Here is an 18,432-nt window from a genome sequence, read left to right as displayed (position 1 = left end):
TGACTGAACTGACAGCCGTAAATTCAGTATTCCCGACTGAGGTTCACATGGCTGTAGCTCCGGTTCTGTAAGGACTACAAGCATGCTCTTGGTGTCCTTGTGAGGCCAAGAATCCTAGCTGTAAAATGAGATCGAACAGGAGCTACAGCCAGAACGACCTCTGTTCAGCCAAAACCGTAATGTTCCCTCAGAAGGAACATCTTGTCCTAAACTGCTGCGGGGAGGGGGGGGGGGGGGGGGGGCGGCGGCTAAGTTCAAAGTTCACAATAAAAAAGAAGTCGGCGCATCAATTCCATATTTTCTCAAGTTCTATTCAGCCTGGTATATCTTCAGAGGTTCACAGAAACCCAGTGGACTGCTGGAGAAAGGAGGTTTATCCAAAAGTATTGCATAAGGAGGTGCTGAAGTTTGTGCAATTGTCCTAAGTCCAAAACAAAAGTTAATCCTTAGATCTCTTTTGGAGAAAATTTGCCCCGAATCACATCACACAATACGGCTTGTCCTGTCCGTCTCGGCGTCCAGGATGTTCAACAACCTATTTGTCTTATTTTCCATCACCAGTTAATAGAGAAATAGGCCAAAGACCAATGGCTCGGTACGCTTCACTAAATGAAAGGAGAAAAGCTGTCCTTCTACTCACGAAGGCTTGTGTTACACCCTGCTGGGCAGAGCCAACCGGGTAGATGAGAATTACCATATTCATAAATGTATTCAGCCTTAAAAGCATTTTATTTCTCAAACGGCCTTTAATCTGCACAGAATCAGGGTGTCCATAGAGAAACTCCGGCTGCATTTCCTCATCCTACTCTATACCAATTAGTTTTCCCCACCTCTATGATATATTTTGTCCCCTTTTGGATCTTTATTGTGCGTCTGAATGAATCAATAAAGTCGATCTCATTGGTCCCTTTGAGTCAAGTGGTCAAGCCGAATGGGTGAATGTAGTGAAACTGGCCGGGTACCTGTGGGGAGTAAGAAGGTGTTTTTGAATGACGTTACAAGAACAAGAGTAATTGGTCTTTTATAGGTTAAGAAAATGAAGATTTAGTATGGCCATGCGTTCCATGAGTGTTTAATCATACTGTGTATGATGGGAAGGAATGGCCTTGTGCTACAGATGTAAGTCATCTCTGTTCTTGGATAAGCAGGATGGGATGGGATCTGGGACATAGAAATGGGGTTTACTATTTACATTCATCTTGGATAGAAAGGACTAGGGATGTGTTTGTGTAATGTATTTAAGGAATGGTGCGTCTTAGATTTATAGGCAACTTTTAATATTCTTTTAATAAGTTATAGTGTTGAGCGGCTACAAATTGTAGAGGTGTAGGTGACACCAGCATGTGCCAGGGGAAGGTGCAGTGGCACAGCCTGGGTGGGCTCTGCCAAGCTCACCGCTACATCTTGTGAGTAGAATGAAAGCCCTTCTCTATTCTTGTGAAGCATACGCACTCTTCGCCCTTCATCCATTCTCCACAATCACACACAATTTGTGAAGCAAAAGGAACAATTGGATTGTTTAATATCTATGACACCCAGATGGACGGACCGGCAGGACTGTGAGATGTGAACGGACTTGGGACATGTTTTCTTCAAATGACATTGAAGAACTTCTTTAACCAGGATTAACTTGATATTGTGACCCTGCCCTGTGCATTACAAGCATGTGGCACGACCGTTTTGGCAGTGGGTACAGGAGGTCACATTTGGTTCATAAGAAAGACTTAGACTTTTCCTCATAAATCTAGCCAATCAGCAACAGGCGGCATCTGCAAATAGTTTTTGAATCGTACAAGAGACTCCAGCAAACTGACTTTGCAGAAACCGTTCCTTAGCTTATTCAGCACATGTTAACCTGAGATTTTGGGCCAAACCAGAGCTTTTCCCCAAGCAGCTCCAGAGCCTCCAATGTGAGCTAAATTGTGTTTTGAATAAATTGAAAGGGAAAAGAAACAACAGCAGTTATGTGTTGGGCCTAGTGCCCACGGCGTGACGTGGTCTGCAAGCGGAATACCGCAGCGGAGCCCGTCACGACGCCCCCAGAGGCCCCATACTTGCCTCCGGATCCGCCGCCCGACGTCCCACATGACGTTCTGGCGCGAATGCGCAGTAGAGTGCATGACACGCCGGCAGTGTCATCCGTTGTAGTTATTGGCAGTCGCTGGAGGTGGGAGCGGAGGAGGCGCTTTTAACTCTCCATTTTCCTGTCTCTGTAGAGGTTAAGAGAACAACCTCCAGATGTGCTGTCAGGATGGACTCGTGGGAACCCAATTAATGGTTGGAAATAGTTCATATAATTATCTTTTTTTCCTTGATATGTAGACTATGTAAAAAAGATCATTTTTATAGCTACCTTTTATTTATCTATAAACGGTTGTGCAGTTTCATCAACTATTCTTCATTTCCACTAAATGATACTGCAAAGGAAATAAACACTGAGGGTTCCTCCCAGTTGCAGACCCTGATTTAAGTTTTTGCATTACTGACATTTCATTTGCCAATGGTAAAGGGGTTGTCCGATTACGATATAAAATTTTAATGAAAGATGCACATGGGTTAACCCTTTCCAATCCACTGTCTGACCTCTGAAGACATGATTTAAGGCTGTAGAGTTCCGATGTTGGAAGACGTCCGTCAGGGTTCTCTTACTGAATATTGCCAGCCTCTCTGCTGTCGGAGCCTATCAAACGTGTCACCTCATGCAGTACTGGCTTTAGCCAGCAGATAGCGCCGTTGTATAACGGCAGAAAAAGAGTAAGCCCCCTAGGAAAATCAGGATACAAATTGAATTGGAAAGGGTTAAAATTAAATCCAGTAGTACTTACCTGTCCTCGGCCCCGACCATCCTGTATGCAAGACCCACAGTCCTCCCAGTGTTTCTTGTGAAAGACACCACGGGACGGCTGGAGCTAGTCAGAAGCCGCTTTGTGTGTATCGGGCCATGTGCTGTCTGTGTATTTCACAGCATATGGCCCATGGGGCTAGTCATATATCAGATTTTTTTCGCACAAATGATCAGTCGTATTGTCGTCCTTTTCAGTGTGCATGGTCCATGCGGATCGAACGGCACAGGGCAGCTGGCAGATGCATGTTGCACTGGAGCTCCTCAGGCTCAATATGCATATGCCCGTGTGAATAAGCCCGTACGGTCAGTGCTAAAGAGATATTGATGGATAAACAGATCCAAATGGCTGATCCAGGATTAGAGAAAGGGTCTGCTTTTCCCGGAAATAGTGACACTCTTGTACATGGGCTATGTTTGGTCCTACAGCCAAACCCTAGGATGAGCTGCAGTGCCAGACTTGGCCTATGCACAAGTGACCTCTTTTATTAAAGTTTAACTGAGATGTTTCTTTTGCCCAAGGGCTGATTAACATTTCTGTTAGACGTTCAGTTTGCAGCTTCTTTCACAGATTACCATTAAAACCCAGGACCAAATGGTGCTGCATACAGCACTATCTCATCCAAGAGAACCGTGGAGGACATAACGGAAGCTGAGCGGGCCCCGGCACCGATTCTGTTCTGGTACACATCCATTCAACACAGCGATTTTTCTGCTCCTGTGATGAACCCGGAATCCATTAATGCCCCCTGAACGAGCCCTCAGCTGGGGCTACTAGAAGACTTTGTAGTGCCACTGACTTTGATGAAAGAACTCCAGCTGCGGATGAACGGCATGGAGTTCTGTGCAATCTGGTGGCCGGCCGCTGTCACCTAACAGGCCGTTCAGTCTTAATTCTCATCATATCATGGTTGTTCTATGATATGTCTCGTTAGGCTTATATACCAGAGGTGTTACTAATGTATTAAGTATCCCAAAACTGAGCTTGAGGTCTCCCAGGATTACACTGGATCTACCCTGCACAGCAATAAAATGGAATGATTTGAGAACCTTTTGGCTGCCTGTTAATTCCACACTTGTATTCATGGTGTTGTAATATAACCGTAATTTACAGTATTTAGCGATTCCTCTTGATACTTCATCTTGTTACTGATGTATGTTCGTCTGTTCGGAGCGATTGTAAGGCTGCATTTGACAACTTTTTTGAAAGAACAGTAAAAGCACAACAAATAATGTGGTGTAATAAACATTTGTGTCCTTTTGTAGTCGTTGCCTTTTTCTTATGTTCTCTCATGTTGACTTTTGACTTCACTTTTTTTTTTTTTTGCTGGATGCATATGCCCCTATTTGGGGCTTCTGAGCACCACCCAGATCATCACATACCTGCGGTGGTTCTGCGATACTTGTCTGCTGGGAGCCGTGCTGACTTAGGTGTGTTTACACTATTGTTTTTGCTCCTATGTCAATGCTATAATTGTCTTGGTATGGGTAAATAAGGAGAAGCGAGGCAGGAATTCTTCTCTCATCCTTTTAATAGTCTTTTTTAACACACAAAATTGAGGTGTAAATTATGAACAATCATTTATTAGGTTTTTAGCTAAATATATTGCATTACATAATTTTCTTAACATTAGAGAAGTGTAAATGAAACTATTATAGAAACAAGTTAAAAAGGCAGCATTGCTCTAGACACTTTGAACAAGAGAGTTCAAGCAATGGTTGCTCTAGTTTAGAGCAGAAGACAGTATGGGGGATGGATATTACTTATGCAATTGGAGCCATAGCTACATAATTATTGGCCCTATCGAACACTACATAATATTCACGGATAAATACATCTCCCAATATCCACAAATCCCCTGAGCTGGTTGGTAGGTTCATGGACTGGAAGCCACTGGTGCAGCCTTGCTGATTCTGTGGAATAACAAAACATATCAGAGCAGGAAGGTTCTTTCTGCAGTAAAGTCACAATAGCAGCCCAAAATATCACTTGCATGATGTATTAGAAATGATATTTTAACCTACCTGGCGCACGTAGGCACTGGCTGAGAGGGGGAACTGAACACCATTGATGGTGAAGACAATAGTTGGCATGTTGCTAATGCTGTTGCAGTTAATCACATACTAGAAATAACAAAGAAATGAGAGGCCATGAGTTATGTGCTTTTGAATTACTTTCCTAACCTTGTGGAAATTACACACCTCTCCATTTGAATCCTGACTTGCGCCAATGTAGTACTGAATGTTGGCAATGGGACTGGATGGTCCAGCAATAAGGGAAGTACCAGTATCAACAATGGCTTGGCAAGAACCACTGCAAGCGATGGCCTGTCCATTGATTGATATGCTATACACAGAAGTAAAAGAAATGTTCACATCTTGGCATAGTAAGAATTCTGATGATACATTCTTAAATATGGTACATTTGCAGGAATTATTATGGACTTTGGCTGAACCGACACTTACCTGTCAACTGTTATTTGCCAGTAAGATTCAGCAGTCAGAGGTACCCAATTTAAGCTTCCACTGTAATATGAAGTGTCAATTCCACCAAACAGAACAAAGCTGCCGCTCTGTCCTTGACTAAAACAGAATAAAACAGCATATAATACTCATAGGATGCAAATGTTTTTGACCTGGCAACTGAAATTTTAAAAGACTAGTGTTAGCTATCCCTCCTAGCTTTGTGTCGTCCCTAAATGTGATTCTCTTTCCCTCGATTCCCTCATCTAGAGCATTTATAAAAATGTATAACAACACTGGGCCTAGGCCAGAGCCTTGTGGTCACCACTTGATACATTCTTCCACTTGGATGTGCAGCCATTTATGGCCACTCTTTGAGTACGATCACTCAGCCAGTTGTGAATCCACCTAACAGTTGCCCTGTCAATCCCATATTTGATCCTTTTTTTCAATAAGTATGGTATGAGATACCTTGCCCCACGCCATAGACATCATTAACACATTTGGAACCTTCTCAGGCCTACAGATAAACTGGTCAAAATCCGCTCTAATGTTAGTTTCCACACAGAACCCCCTACGATCTACGGACTCACTGTGCAGCCTACGAGTCTCTAAAGAATTTAAATACCTGGGAGTCCGGATTACCAATACAACTGCTTGAACCCTAGATCTGAATGTTTACCCACTAATAGACTTATATAGATCCAAATTCAAAGTATGGGGATCCTTACCCCTATCGGTCGCAGGTCGCATTAACCTGATCAAAATGATAGTCCTACCAAAGTGCCTCTACATCTTGCAACACATCTCCATACCAGTCCCGATGAGATTCTTCCGAACTATGAACTCCCTCTGACCTCCTTCATATGGGGCAATTCTCGCCCAAAACTTAAGCTCTCCACGCTACAGAGACCTAAAGACGAAGCCGGGTCGGCACTCCCAGATCTATTTCTATACTACCTAGCCGGCCAATTGATACACTTAAAATGCTGGCTGAAAGATGGCCCACTGCTCAATTCACAGGCCCATCTGGCCCAGACTCTAAACACCCCCAGCCTCTGGCCGCTGCTAGAGCTCCCTGCCACTGTAAAGGGCAAAATACTACCTATCCATAGACTGGCTATGCAGGTCTGGCGCCAGGCTAGGGAGGTGAGCGTGTTCTTTTATGTAGCCGCAGACATGCCGCTGTGGAGGAACCCTGGGCTTGCGGAGCTGCGGTTACTAACTGACCTAGAGGTATGGGAACAGCATGGGATAGCTCATCTAGGAGACCTATATAACTCTCTAATATCCTGCTATCCTTTGAGCAACTCCAGGCCCAATACCAAATACCTCGATCCCACTTCTATAAATATCTACAGATCCGGCATGCGCTCCAGACGCAATTCCCGCCTACGAGTAGCATTATATCCTACTACCCATTAATCGGAATATTAAGATAACAAGGGCCCCGGGGACTCATCTCGACATATTCCCATCTAACAACTTCAAAAGCCACAAGGGAAATCCCTCCCGCTCTGATTAAGTGGAAGTCTCTGATTCCAACACTGACGGAAGAGACCTTTCAAGAGGTATTAGAATCGCCGCTATCCGTCTCCCCCTCAGCAAATAATAAAATGACCCAATTATACATAGTCCATCAATGTTATCTCACCCCGGCGAGACTACATAAAATGGGCAGGATCCCATCCACACATTGCATCAGATGCACCTGCACATACGCCGATTTCTGGCATATGATCTGGGACTGCCCGCGGATTTGATCATACTGGGACGAAGTCATAAATCTGCTATCCGCAGTCCTCAAAATCCCAGTCCCTGCCACCCCAGAAATCTGCCTCTTTGGCATCCTCGATGAGGAGCAGTGGCAACACTATCACAGAATATTCCTAAGGGAGGTCCTGTTCATAGCCAGAAAGGTCATCGCGATGAGATGGATGGACCAGAGAGGCCCACCGTGGCAATGTGGAAGAAAACCACAAACTCAATTATACCCTACAACAACATAGTATACAAAGCCCGCAACTGCCCGGATAAATTCCAAAAGGTATGGGGCCAATGGTGTGACTCTTCACTGACCTTGTTTCCTCCACAACCGCTCTCATTAGCCATATCAGCGCTACAAAGACGACAGTAAAAACCCCCGGGGAACCGCGGTGGGACGGAGAGACTCGGCCCCGCGCACGGTCAACCACCCGGAGTACAACTACACACTTCCTTTCTCCCCCTAAAAATAAAACACCTTGATGGCCCCGACTCCGTACCGCAACACACCCGGTTGATAATCACATTTTGATGCAAACCCATACAAGTCTGCTCAAGATAACTGATACAACAGATCTATGTTCTAAAATGTGTTCTAACACTGTTATACCTTTCTCCATGAACCTCTCATTACCTTTACTCCTCCCCACCTACCTATCCCTCCTACGACACTGTACTTTATTTCACGCTTACCATATCTCCAATCTACTCCGGACCAGCAAAACGCACCAGATAAGATGTAAGCCTGACTGGCTTCTATTACATGTAAGACTATGTACTGCACAATGTTCCTTTTTCTTTTTCTGTATTTGACATGCTGTTAACTTGTCAATAAAACGAGTTTAAAAAAAAAAAGTATGGTATGAGATACTTTGTCAAATGCTTTAGTAAGGTCAAGATATCCTGTATCTGCTGCATTTTCGTGATCAACCCAGTTGATGCTTTTGTCATAGAAGGAAATTAGATTCGTCTGGCATGACTTGTTTGTTACAAAGCCATGCTGCCTCTGGTTAATTACTCCATTCTCATCCAAGTACTTGCATACATGCTGTTTAATAATTTGTTCAAAGATCTTTCCTGGTATAGCAGTCAGGCTCACAGGCCTGTAGTTTCCTGGATCCACCTTCTTCCTGTTTTTGAAGATAGAGACAACATTTGCCCTTCTCCAATCTTTTAGGACTGCTGTTCTCCAGGAATTTTCAAAGATTACAGTTAGTGGTTCAACCTTTACCTCTGCTATCTCCTTCAGTATCCTAGGACCTGTAGTCTTGAATTAATTTAGGTTTGCTACCGTAAGTGCATTCCAATCATCACTCTGCTTATAGATAGAGATGTGCTTGGTATAAGCCATGTAAAATATTACGCCAACCACAGTATGCATTAAGTCTAGTATTATCAGTTAGTAAAATCAAAATTGTATTCCGAGTCAAACAGTCTCATAAAACAGGATATATATGCAAAAGGGAAGAAACACTTGACTTGTTTAAGGACACTGTTTTAGGGACTGATTTCCCATTCACTATTGTGAGCATTGCCATGCTTGGTGGGTATTGAAATATGAAGTCACAGACCAATACTGCTGGTCAGAGAGATCAGACTGCAGGCCGAATAGAGGAGTTATCTGAAGGAGAGCCGATTGTGGGAGCATGTGGGATGTACTATTCAGACTACTAAAAAGGAACAATTGTGCTGTGAGTAAAATAGGTAAAGGAGAGCAGCCCTGCCATTAACACTCAAGAAATGATAGGGGATAGGGCTGCTAGAAGTAAGCGATGCCATGCAAGGCAGTGCTATAAATACTTAATGGTATTAACCCTATTGTGATTACTGGGGGAAGGAGGAAGTATTTGTGTGCCTATGAGGAACGATTAAAGGATCTGAGAATGTTAAGCTTGCAGAAGAGAAGGCTGAGAGGAGAGTTAATAGTGGACTACAAATATCTGAAGGACTGTCACAGTGCAGAGGGATCAGCCCTATTCTCATCTGCACAAGGAAAGACTAGAAGCAATGGCATGAAACTGAAAGGGAGGAGACAGATTAGATATTAGAAAAAACTTTCTGACAGTGAGGGGGGCCAATGAGTGGAACAGGTTGCCACTGGAGGTGGTGAGGTCTCCTTCAGTGGAAGTGTTCAAACAAAAGCTGGACAAATATCTGTCTGGGATGATTTAGTAAATCCTGCATTGAGAAGGGGGTTGGACCTGATGAGCCTGGAGGTCCAACTCTACCATTCTATGAATCATTTTAAAACTTTTTTTTTCTTTTTCATGACCTAATATTTCAAGCAAGAAAAAATAAACTGAACTCACGAGCTTAGATAAACAGAGAAGAGGTCTTGGGGAATGAGACCCTGGCTCCACATGTTGTCGAAAACGGGAGTAGCTTGAGAAGATGCAAGACTTGGAAATGCGAGCCCCAAGATTCCATCAAATGGAGAATAGTACAGGAAGGAGCCGGGTTCACTTTGGCTCAAACCAAATATCTGATTTGTGATTTGAATGTTTCCAACCTAAAATAGAAAGACAAAGTAACAGCCAGAAAAAAGCATTTCAAAAGAAAATATCAAAAAAGTTGATATTACAGTGTGAAAATATATATGACAATGGAGTTCCTTTTTGAATCCTACGTGTTGGCCATGTCTACATGGGAATAACTCTTGCTTACATTCGCCCCATTGAGCGGCTTGGATGATAGTTGTCTTTGCTTTATACTTTCCTTTGGGGGACATTTCTGTCTTTGGCTCAAAAAAACTGACAAAATTACTCTGTCAATGTATTTAAAACTCTCTAAGAGGAACGACCGAGGAGCAGCACAACCCACAGTTCTAGGGCTCGGCCACATCAGGATTTTGCTTTGGTTTTCAATGGATTGTTTGCTTGGTTTTCTAAAATTGGTAACAAAACAGATTTAAACTTGAAGCTGAAGCCATAGATTTTTGTTGTATTTTTTACCAGATTCCGTAGACTGATCTGTCAGACCAGGACCGTTTGTATCGGTTTGTTTCCATTGAGTTCCGTTTCCATACGTTTGTAACGGTTCTGCATTCCTTTGTCTTTCCTTCTGCACATGCTCATTTTAATAACTGATCCATTAGAAAGGGGCTTCCTTTTTTATATTTTAGTCAATGGGTGACAGAGCTGAACCGACGGGTTCCTAATTTCTCCCATTTTTAGGGCCTATTTGCTCTTCGTTTTGTAGTGGGAAAAATTGACACTGCTATTTTTTTCCATTTAAAAAAAAAAGGAAAGCGAATGAAACCAAACGGAGCCGAACCGAAGCTGAGGGAATCCATGGAATCTACGGGAAGTAAGAAGGAACGGGTCTTTGTGTTCTGTCAAAGGAAGGGCAAAACAAACCCTGATGTGAACAAGGCCGTATACCGCTCATTGCATTGGTAATACAAGTGTTCACTAAAACGGCCATGTCTGGGATAGTGACGGGTCCGCCTTAGGGGGGCGCTCACAACCTAATCCTCATATGTAAGCTGCTGGGTAAAGGAATATTACAATTGTAAAATTATAATCTGGTAATATAGTTTGTTGTGGAATTAGTGGATGCGGGTTTACTAGTCTGGGTTTTGAATAGTCCTGTAAAGTGATGTAGCTGGAAACGACTTTGAAAAACTGTAAAAATATTTCCTATTAAAAGACAAATACTTAACTTTTTATACAGTTGTGCGATTGGGTGATTTAAGGGCAATTGATGCATTTAACTTTTCTGAATGTTTTTCCTCTGAAGCATTCTTGTCTATTTGTTGGGTTTCGTTGTCTCTTATCTAACTGAAATCTACCCATGAAGCCTCACCTGTACAGTGTCATATCCAAGGTAGCCAGTCATACTGCCAGTGCCATACTGGATGGACAGTGGAGTGTTGGTGCTTTGAAATGTGGATGACTGCTGTGGGTTGAACATATGATGATTGGCTAAAAAAAGAAGAAGTCATGTTTAGACCATGTATTTTTGCCTGAAACATAAAATACTAAAATGTGCAAGAGCTTATAGAATTGTGTTGGCACCATGCTACATCAAAGTGTATCGCATTATGCATGGGGACATGTCAATGTTTAATAGAAAAAATGCGTGTCTAGATTCTGTATACAGTTTACACCTTTTTTAGACTAGCGTATTTGTATGTAATCGTAACATGGATCTGTAATATAAATGGGCAGGAAATGGCATCCATATAGCATCTGTAGTGGCCTCCATATTTGCTTTCATTGGTTTTACTGTCCACTGGGCAAAAAGGAATCCTTATTATAGAAAATACTACAAAAGCTGTATGAAATATGGATTTTAGATCCGCTTGTGTGGAAGATGTATGATGTCATCAGGAAGCTAACAAACAATATATCACCGGAGAATTATACTTTATTTACAGGTTTTAGTGATTTTTTAAAGTATACCGTATTAGATCAAATGTATGTATACACATTAAATGTAAGGGCTGTTAATGGCGCACAATGATCACTTTTTACTCACAATTTAGATGAATCACATTGGATAGGCTATTTCGTGATACCGTTGAAATTGGCAACTTATGGATGTGCCCAATAGTACAACAGGTTCATTGGCCGCTTGGTAACAAATATCTCTACACTGACAGCTAACTGTGGGGCGACTGCACTAAGAAGAGTGACCCCACTCCATAGTGGCTGTACCTGTTATCACCCTCTTGAGCCTTTTAAAAACCACACTTATAGAAATATCTAAACCCAAGATGTTTCTCCCATGTCATAAAATACTGGGATCATCAAGGGAACAAACCAAATACAGGGGATAGAAGGGATGCCAGATAACACTCTTCCCTGTGATATAGACAATCCTAATACAATATAACATTTAAGTAAAATCCCCCCCCCCTTTTCCCCACAACATTATCAAAGCAATAAAAAATGTCATCTTCACATCTGAAAAAGCCCCAACTGCCCAATTATCACATTATTTATCTCACACCATGAGCACATTAAAAAGACAGAATTGTGTTTTCATTCTCACCCAGTTTCCCAATAAGAATTGAATAAAAAGTGATTAAAAAGTCATTTGTGTATCCAAAATTGGTAGCAGTAATAACTACAGCTCATCCCACAAAAAACAGCCCCTCACGCAGCGCCATTGATGGAAAAATAAAAAAAGAACTTTAGGGCTCTGAATAGGATGAAAAGCATTTTTCTGTTTAATAAACGAGGTCTTTAATTTGTAAAGTAGTAAAACAAAAAAAATCTCTCTAAGCCTAGTATTGTCATAATGGTAGTGACTCACAGAATGAAGTAAACCCGTCGCTTTTACTGCACCATGAACTTGGGAAAAGCTGAACCCTCTGAAAAATAGCTCATTTACATTTTTCCATGTCACCCCACTTAAAATGTGTTACATTCTCTAATGCACTATATAATGTATTAAATAAAACCTCTCAGCTTGAGCATGTTGTCCAAACTGCAGACGTCCGATTATAGAGCAGCAGGAGCTGGGAAGACTGATATATAGTATTATGGGGGAAGGTTCAGGAGAACTTGTGTTCTTCATTTATATCTTTGATCGTTCTGAGCATAGAGGTCCAGTGGGTGGAGCTATCAGTGGCTAACAGCTGTGTATGACTGTACATACAGGGGTAGCTGCCAATCATTGATGGCTCCGCCCACTGGACTGTTCAGCTCACAATGAGCAGAGATATAAATGAATAACTCACCCCCACAAGAATGGTGGAGAAAACTCAGGTCTCCACTATTGGTCCTCTATTCTGCCCTCCGGCACGAAGGCAAAAATGACCCAGATGGAGGCAATGTGTAAATTCTGCCCCACTCATCCAGACATTCTTTCCCACTTCTATAACATGCTAAATACATCATTACGAGACTCTAAACTCTCCTACATGTTACAGTGGGAATCTGACCTACATTCATCCCTATCAATAGAGAGATGGCACCACTGCTGTGAGACCTTGAGCAAAAACAGCTGTCAGGTCTCCCTAACAGAGACATCCCTGAAGGTTCTCCATAGAGCATACCTAGTACCAGAAAGAATAAACACAATCTACCCAGAGACATCCAGCCAGTGCTTCCGAGGATGTAATGAGGTCGGCTCACAGCTCCACATTTGGTGGACATGCCCAGTGGCACAGGAACTCTGGAAAAGAGTATCCCATCTTATAGCCACAGTGAGCGGCACCTCCTTTAGACCCAATCCTTTTGTGCTGCTGTTGGGAGACAAACCGGTTGGAATGCGTAACGCCCCCTTTAAACTTCTTCAATATATTACAATGGCAGCACGAATCCTTATAGCACAACAGTGGCGCAAACTGACACTCCCATACGAGAGGCTGGAAAACCGCATCAACAAAACCCTCATAAACGAGAGGCTCATTGCCATACGACAGGACATGGTCCAGCAATTTGAAAAGGTGTGGAATCCATGGATAACATATATTAACATACCAAACTTAACCTACATGGTAAGATTGTAAATGAAAAATGGAAAGGTCACACCCCAAAAACAACAAAATAGACCCCAGTCCCACCCCGCATACCCATTCAGCCATTAAGACACAACAATGGGTGGATGACCTCAAGATCAGCTCCCCCCCCTCTCTAAAAACAAGGCAAAACGAGATGGCGTTAAACATGAACATATACCTAAAAACTGTACCCTGTGTATATTTAGTTTTGTCAATGTTTATTGTTTCCCTTTTAACGTTTTTCCCCTTCCCCTCCTCTTCCTCCCTTTCCCAGCCCCCCCCACCTTACCACCCCCCCTCCCCTGCTGACAAGATCGCTATGCTATCAAGAAGCCTTAACCTTTCCCCCACCCCCCTCTCCACCCTAACACCTTCCCAATATTAATAATGCACATTCGCCTGAATTGTGAGAGCTCTGTACTGCAAAATATCCTTAGCCCCCTGCGCGGGGACTCCGAGGCAGAGTGTGGCCAACTGCAAGCTTAAATTCAATAAAACCTTTTGAAACATAAATCAATAACTCACAAGTTCTACTGAATCTTTCCCCATAAGCAATATACCAGTCTGCTCGGCCCCTCCTGCTCTATAACATTATGCCTGCAGATTGGACAGAAAGTTCGAGCCAACAGATTTCCTTTAAATGGTACCATTAAAAAATCTAACTGGTCTCACAAAAAAAACTAGCCCTCATATGGCTATGTCCCATCCTTCTAACTGGACATTACCATTCTCCTTGTCAAGAGTGTCTCTGCCCAGTCTGACCCAGTCAGCACTCACACCCCATCATTACTTTCTCTACTCTAAGAATGGCCTCTATTCCAAAACATTAAAGACATAGATGATATATGAAACACTCACTGCAAGCTTGACTGGAGCAGTAAACTGAGGGCACCCACAAGTTAGAGGATCCTGTATCAAATATGACGGTGAAGGATTGTGGTGGGGTTCCAATAGAAATGGTTCCAAAGTATTCAATCTAGAGAAAGCCAAATGGGAAAAGCTTTACTTAAATAAGATCGATTGTAGATCTGACATCAATGCAAACAGCTGTTAGTAGGCCCATGTGACTAGGCCCTATCGGTCCGTGGATGCCAGGAGAAATGCCACAAATCCTGCTTGTTCCCGCATAGAGTAAATGCTGCAGCTTTACTGAATACATTTTTCTTTCCTGGAGTCTGTCTGCTCGGGTCGTTTCACTTACAGCATTTTTTGGCATAAACGCTACATTTAGGTGGTATTATTTCTGGTGGGTTTTTTATGCAACCAAATATTAAGTGTGCTACAAACAGGCCCGTTTTAATCCACTTTTTTTCACTTGTTAATCATTTTGCTTTTAGTTTTTTTTGTTTTTTTATGCCAGCATTTTTCATAGGCTTCTCTACCTTAAAACCATCTAAAATGAAAATGGCAAAAAGATTTCTATAAAAAAAAAGTTTGTAAAAACATATGAATTCAGGATGTTGTTGTTTTACAAGCCCTGAAAAAAGGAAGTGTACAGTGAGTGTACGGTCCGGCACCCACACAATAACCGGCACGGAGGAGGTTTTATTCACACAGGCAAGTGCAAGTTTGGTCAGTGAAAAACTGATCGATTTCTGTATCTTCTTCTCTGCTCTGCACTTCCTGCTTCTTTTCTTTTCATATGGCTTATATAGTAAAAAATGTTTAAACCAATTGGAATTGCATGCTACTTGTACGGCGATTCTGATCCATAGTTTTATGCTTCCATAGAAAATAATGGCCAATTCCAACCACCTAAAACTAGGACATGCAGCAATTTTTCAAACTCAGATGATCAGTCTGATAGAAATATCCAATGTGTGAATGAATGGGTTCTTCTCCCATGGGGGTCTGCCCATCTCAGAACGGGGCAGAACTCTCAAGGGAAAATCACCGGTATGAAAAGAATGATCAGATCTAAATTCGGCTGTTTTTGAAGCATGTGGACAAGAACTTTACAAACTACATTCAGACCTTAATTGTGCCGTCCCTACAGATTTATGCAAGGAAAAAGAAAAGCCTGATCAAGGCCAGGAACTGACATCTCTAACAAGACTGCATTTTAATGCATTAAGCATTTAAGAAGGATTTGCCACTAATAAAGATACAAACACAGGGCGAGCGTTTGTATAGGGAAAGGATTTATAACTTAGAGATTTTCTTGGATTCATTGAAGACCTATAGTGAGGATAGGTCATCGATATCAGAGCAGTGGAGGTTGACCACTTGGAACCCCAATGATCAGCTTATTGAGAAGGCACTTCCAGGAGTTCCGTGTACTCTTCTCAGGCCTTTGGTGTCATGCTCATCTTTCATATGGCCTGAGAGCAGTTCAGTCCCATCCAAGTGGTCTGATATTGATGGCCTATATACTATACTGAGAATATGTCATCAATATCTTAGAAAACTCCTTTGAAAGTGAAGATTCGCTTTGGGTCTAAAATTTGGTGCTGATTAATTTTTAAATATCGCTGGTTTAGTTCTATTGTCTTCTAACTCCCAATTTACTCAATTTACTCAATTTTCATCGTGGCCCACTGAATGTATACTTGTACAGTTCAATGAATGTTTAATCTGTACATTTTAAATTATACAATTCTGACTTGACAAAAAACCCATTTCTAATGCAATTTAACAATAAATGAGGCTAAAATTGTTAATCGTTATTTCCCATGTTCACATAGAAAGTTCCCTTGGAGTTCCAATCATGAATTGTTGCAGAACAATGTAATGGTAATAATGCCATGGTTTCTAGATGTATACACTTCTACTCACATCCATATAGTTCTGAAGAAGTTCAGCAGATGACTGAGCTAAACTGGGGAAATATTTGGTTGCAGGATTGTAGGGATGTTTCTGTAGGTAGTCCCCCAATAGCCCCAGTCTGTCTAGACGGCTGCGGAGAGACTCGCTCTTTCTCAGGAAGACTCTAGAAGAAACAAGAGTTACATTGATGCCATGTTTGATACATAAAATGACACATGTACATTGTTTAAAAGGCATAGTTTAGGCTTAAAATATTGACACTATTGGACAGACAAAACCAAATGGATAATACAAAATAGCTGCTTTACATACTTGTCCATGCCACATTCTGCCAGCGTTAGCAGACCCAAGAGGAGAAGTAGCTTCATCTCTGCCAAGTCCAATTTAAGGCGTACAAGCAAAAAATTAGACTTTGTTGAGAATGCTACAAATTCAAGCAGCACTTATATATACCTCTCAGGATCCGCACCTCACCATTCACTGAAGGTACATCTGATGGGAAATGTTCCATCACCTTGGTGAAGGGGATCTGATCTGATATGATTCAGTCTTGGACTGCTAATCTGGGCTTGTTGGAAACTTATGATAAGTTGTCAGCGGTTTGATTAAAGGTATGATAGTCATGGAGCAAATAAAATGTTGAAGGACGTAGATAATTTTATTTATTTAATGGCTAGAAAATGAGAATCTATTTGCTCACAATATACCAGGCCTGTGCATTTGAGTGTGCTAAGAAATTTGTATAAAAGGCAGGAGATTTCATTTATACAAATGTATTAAAAAACTAAATTAATAAAACCAGTGTTGACGAGATGGCCCGGTCCCACATGGTGCACTTTGCATCCCTTTTTAACACAAGGCCCATTAACCTGTCTGAATTTTCAGCTTATGCTGCCCAAGGTATTAGGCTCGGTTATGCACCCATTAACCCTTTCCAATTCACTTTCCCTGCCCCTGCACGCACCCCAGCTCTTATTTATTTTGGGTGGGAAATCCCATTGTGGATTCCTTGTAATTACTTAAAATCATCATGGCACTTCATTTTTCTGTTATTAGCAATTTTTTGAAAATTAGCTATTTCTATTCCAGTGTTGGCCCTCATCCTCCATTAAGATTTCCCTGCAGAGCTCTGATGTATGAGGCTGTTCTGCATATGTATGCTACAATACACAGGACAGCGCTGCCCTGCATACTGTTAGAAATATATGTCAGCCCTCGCTCGACATTGGAGCTATGCAGGTAACTTAATGTCAGACAAGGGCCAACACTGGATTGGAAAGGGTTAAGCCCTTAGTGACTGCAGTAAAGACCGGTATGGACAGTCACTAAGTTCTAAACCTGCCCATATGCCTTTTTTACTTCCATAGTGGGTCTAGCATGGGACGGCGTGAAAGTCTGGCCGTGAACCAATTTTAACGTGAACCAAAATTCTGCTCTAATGGCAGAAAAACCTTTAGGCCTCATGTCCACGGGCAAATTAAGAATTAAAATCCGGAGCGTTTTTCCTGCACGCGGATCCGCGCCCCATAGGAATGCATTGACCACCAGCGGGTAGATAAATACTCGCGGATGGTCAATAAAAGTGAATTTACAAATTTCTGGAGCATGAAAAAAAATGGACATGCTCCATTTTAGTGCGGATCAGGCGTGCGGAGCTCACAGAGCACATGGCTACACTGATCTCCTGCATGAAAAATAAAAGACAATTACACTGATCCGCAGCCCAAATCCGTGTTACAAATCCGCAGCAGATCTGATTTTCCCCGCGGACATGAGGCCTTAATTAAACAAAATAAAAACTGTTTTGTTATTTGCATCCAGGGATCAGCTGCAGCGGTCAAGTTCATTGACATCATATCATTGCTTCACTAAACAACAGGGAACATTGGAGTGGCAGGATCTGATAGATAAGTTAAGGTTCTTTGCCTTTCAGTTTGTGCTTTGTTGATTTCAGACAATATCGTGTGAAAAGAGGGGGAAGGTAGACCTGAGAATCAAATCTAAGGGCTGTTGGACAACCCACTGCAGCACTATGGTTCTTAATATATGGGCCCATTTTGTGGCCAAACACACTTCACTCTTCTAAAAAAAAAACAAAAAAACTTTATCTAAGATTGTGCAGTGTGTTGGTTGGAGTTTGTGCCTA

The 18,432-nt window shown here is 42.0% G+C and overlaps 1 protein-coding gene across 1 annotated transcript; it reads right to left on the bottom strand.

Annotated features, from left to right (window-relative positions):
• Window positions 1-4,606: 4,606 nt before the first annotated feature.
• Window positions 4,607-16,654, bottom strand: LOC136587865 (pepsin A-like). Its single transcript, XM_066586664.1, has 9 exons — window positions 16,599-16,654; window positions 16,296-16,449; window positions 14,379-14,496; window positions 10,874-10,992; window positions 9,379-9,578; window positions 5,309-5,425; window positions 5,045-5,189; window positions 4,868-4,966; window positions 4,607-4,756 (listed from the first exon to the last, which is right to left on the bottom strand). Exons 1-9 carry the CDS (start codon window positions 16,652-16,654, stop codon window positions 4,607-4,609), a joined length of 1,158 nt encoding a protein of 385 aa, XP_066442761.1.
• Window positions 16,655-18,432: the final 1,778 nt, after the last annotated feature.

Source organism: Eleutherodactylus coqui, chromosome 13 (assembly GCF_035609145.1).
Source record: "Eleutherodactylus coqui strain aEleCoq1 chromosome 13, aEleCoq1.hap1, whole genome shotgun sequence".
NCBI lineage: Eukaryota > Metazoa > Chordata > Amphibia > Anura > Eleutherodactylidae > Eleutherodactylus > Eleutherodactylus coqui.
This window is presented reverse-complemented; position numbering and strand designations above follow the sequence as displayed.

Coding starts and splice junctions, on each gene's coding strand:
- LOC136587865 (XM_066586664.1), bottom strand. CDS start 16,654: ATGAAGCTACTTCTCCTCTTGGGTCTGCTAACGCTGGCAGAATGTGGC. Junction 5,190..5,308: donor TGGCAAATAACAGTTGACAG/GTAAGTGTCGGT, acceptor TTCTGTGTATAG/CATATCAATCAATGGACAGG. Junction 4,967..5,044: donor GTCAGGATTCAAATGGAGAG/GTGTGTAATTTC, acceptor TGTTATTTCTAG/TATGTGATTAACTGCAACAG.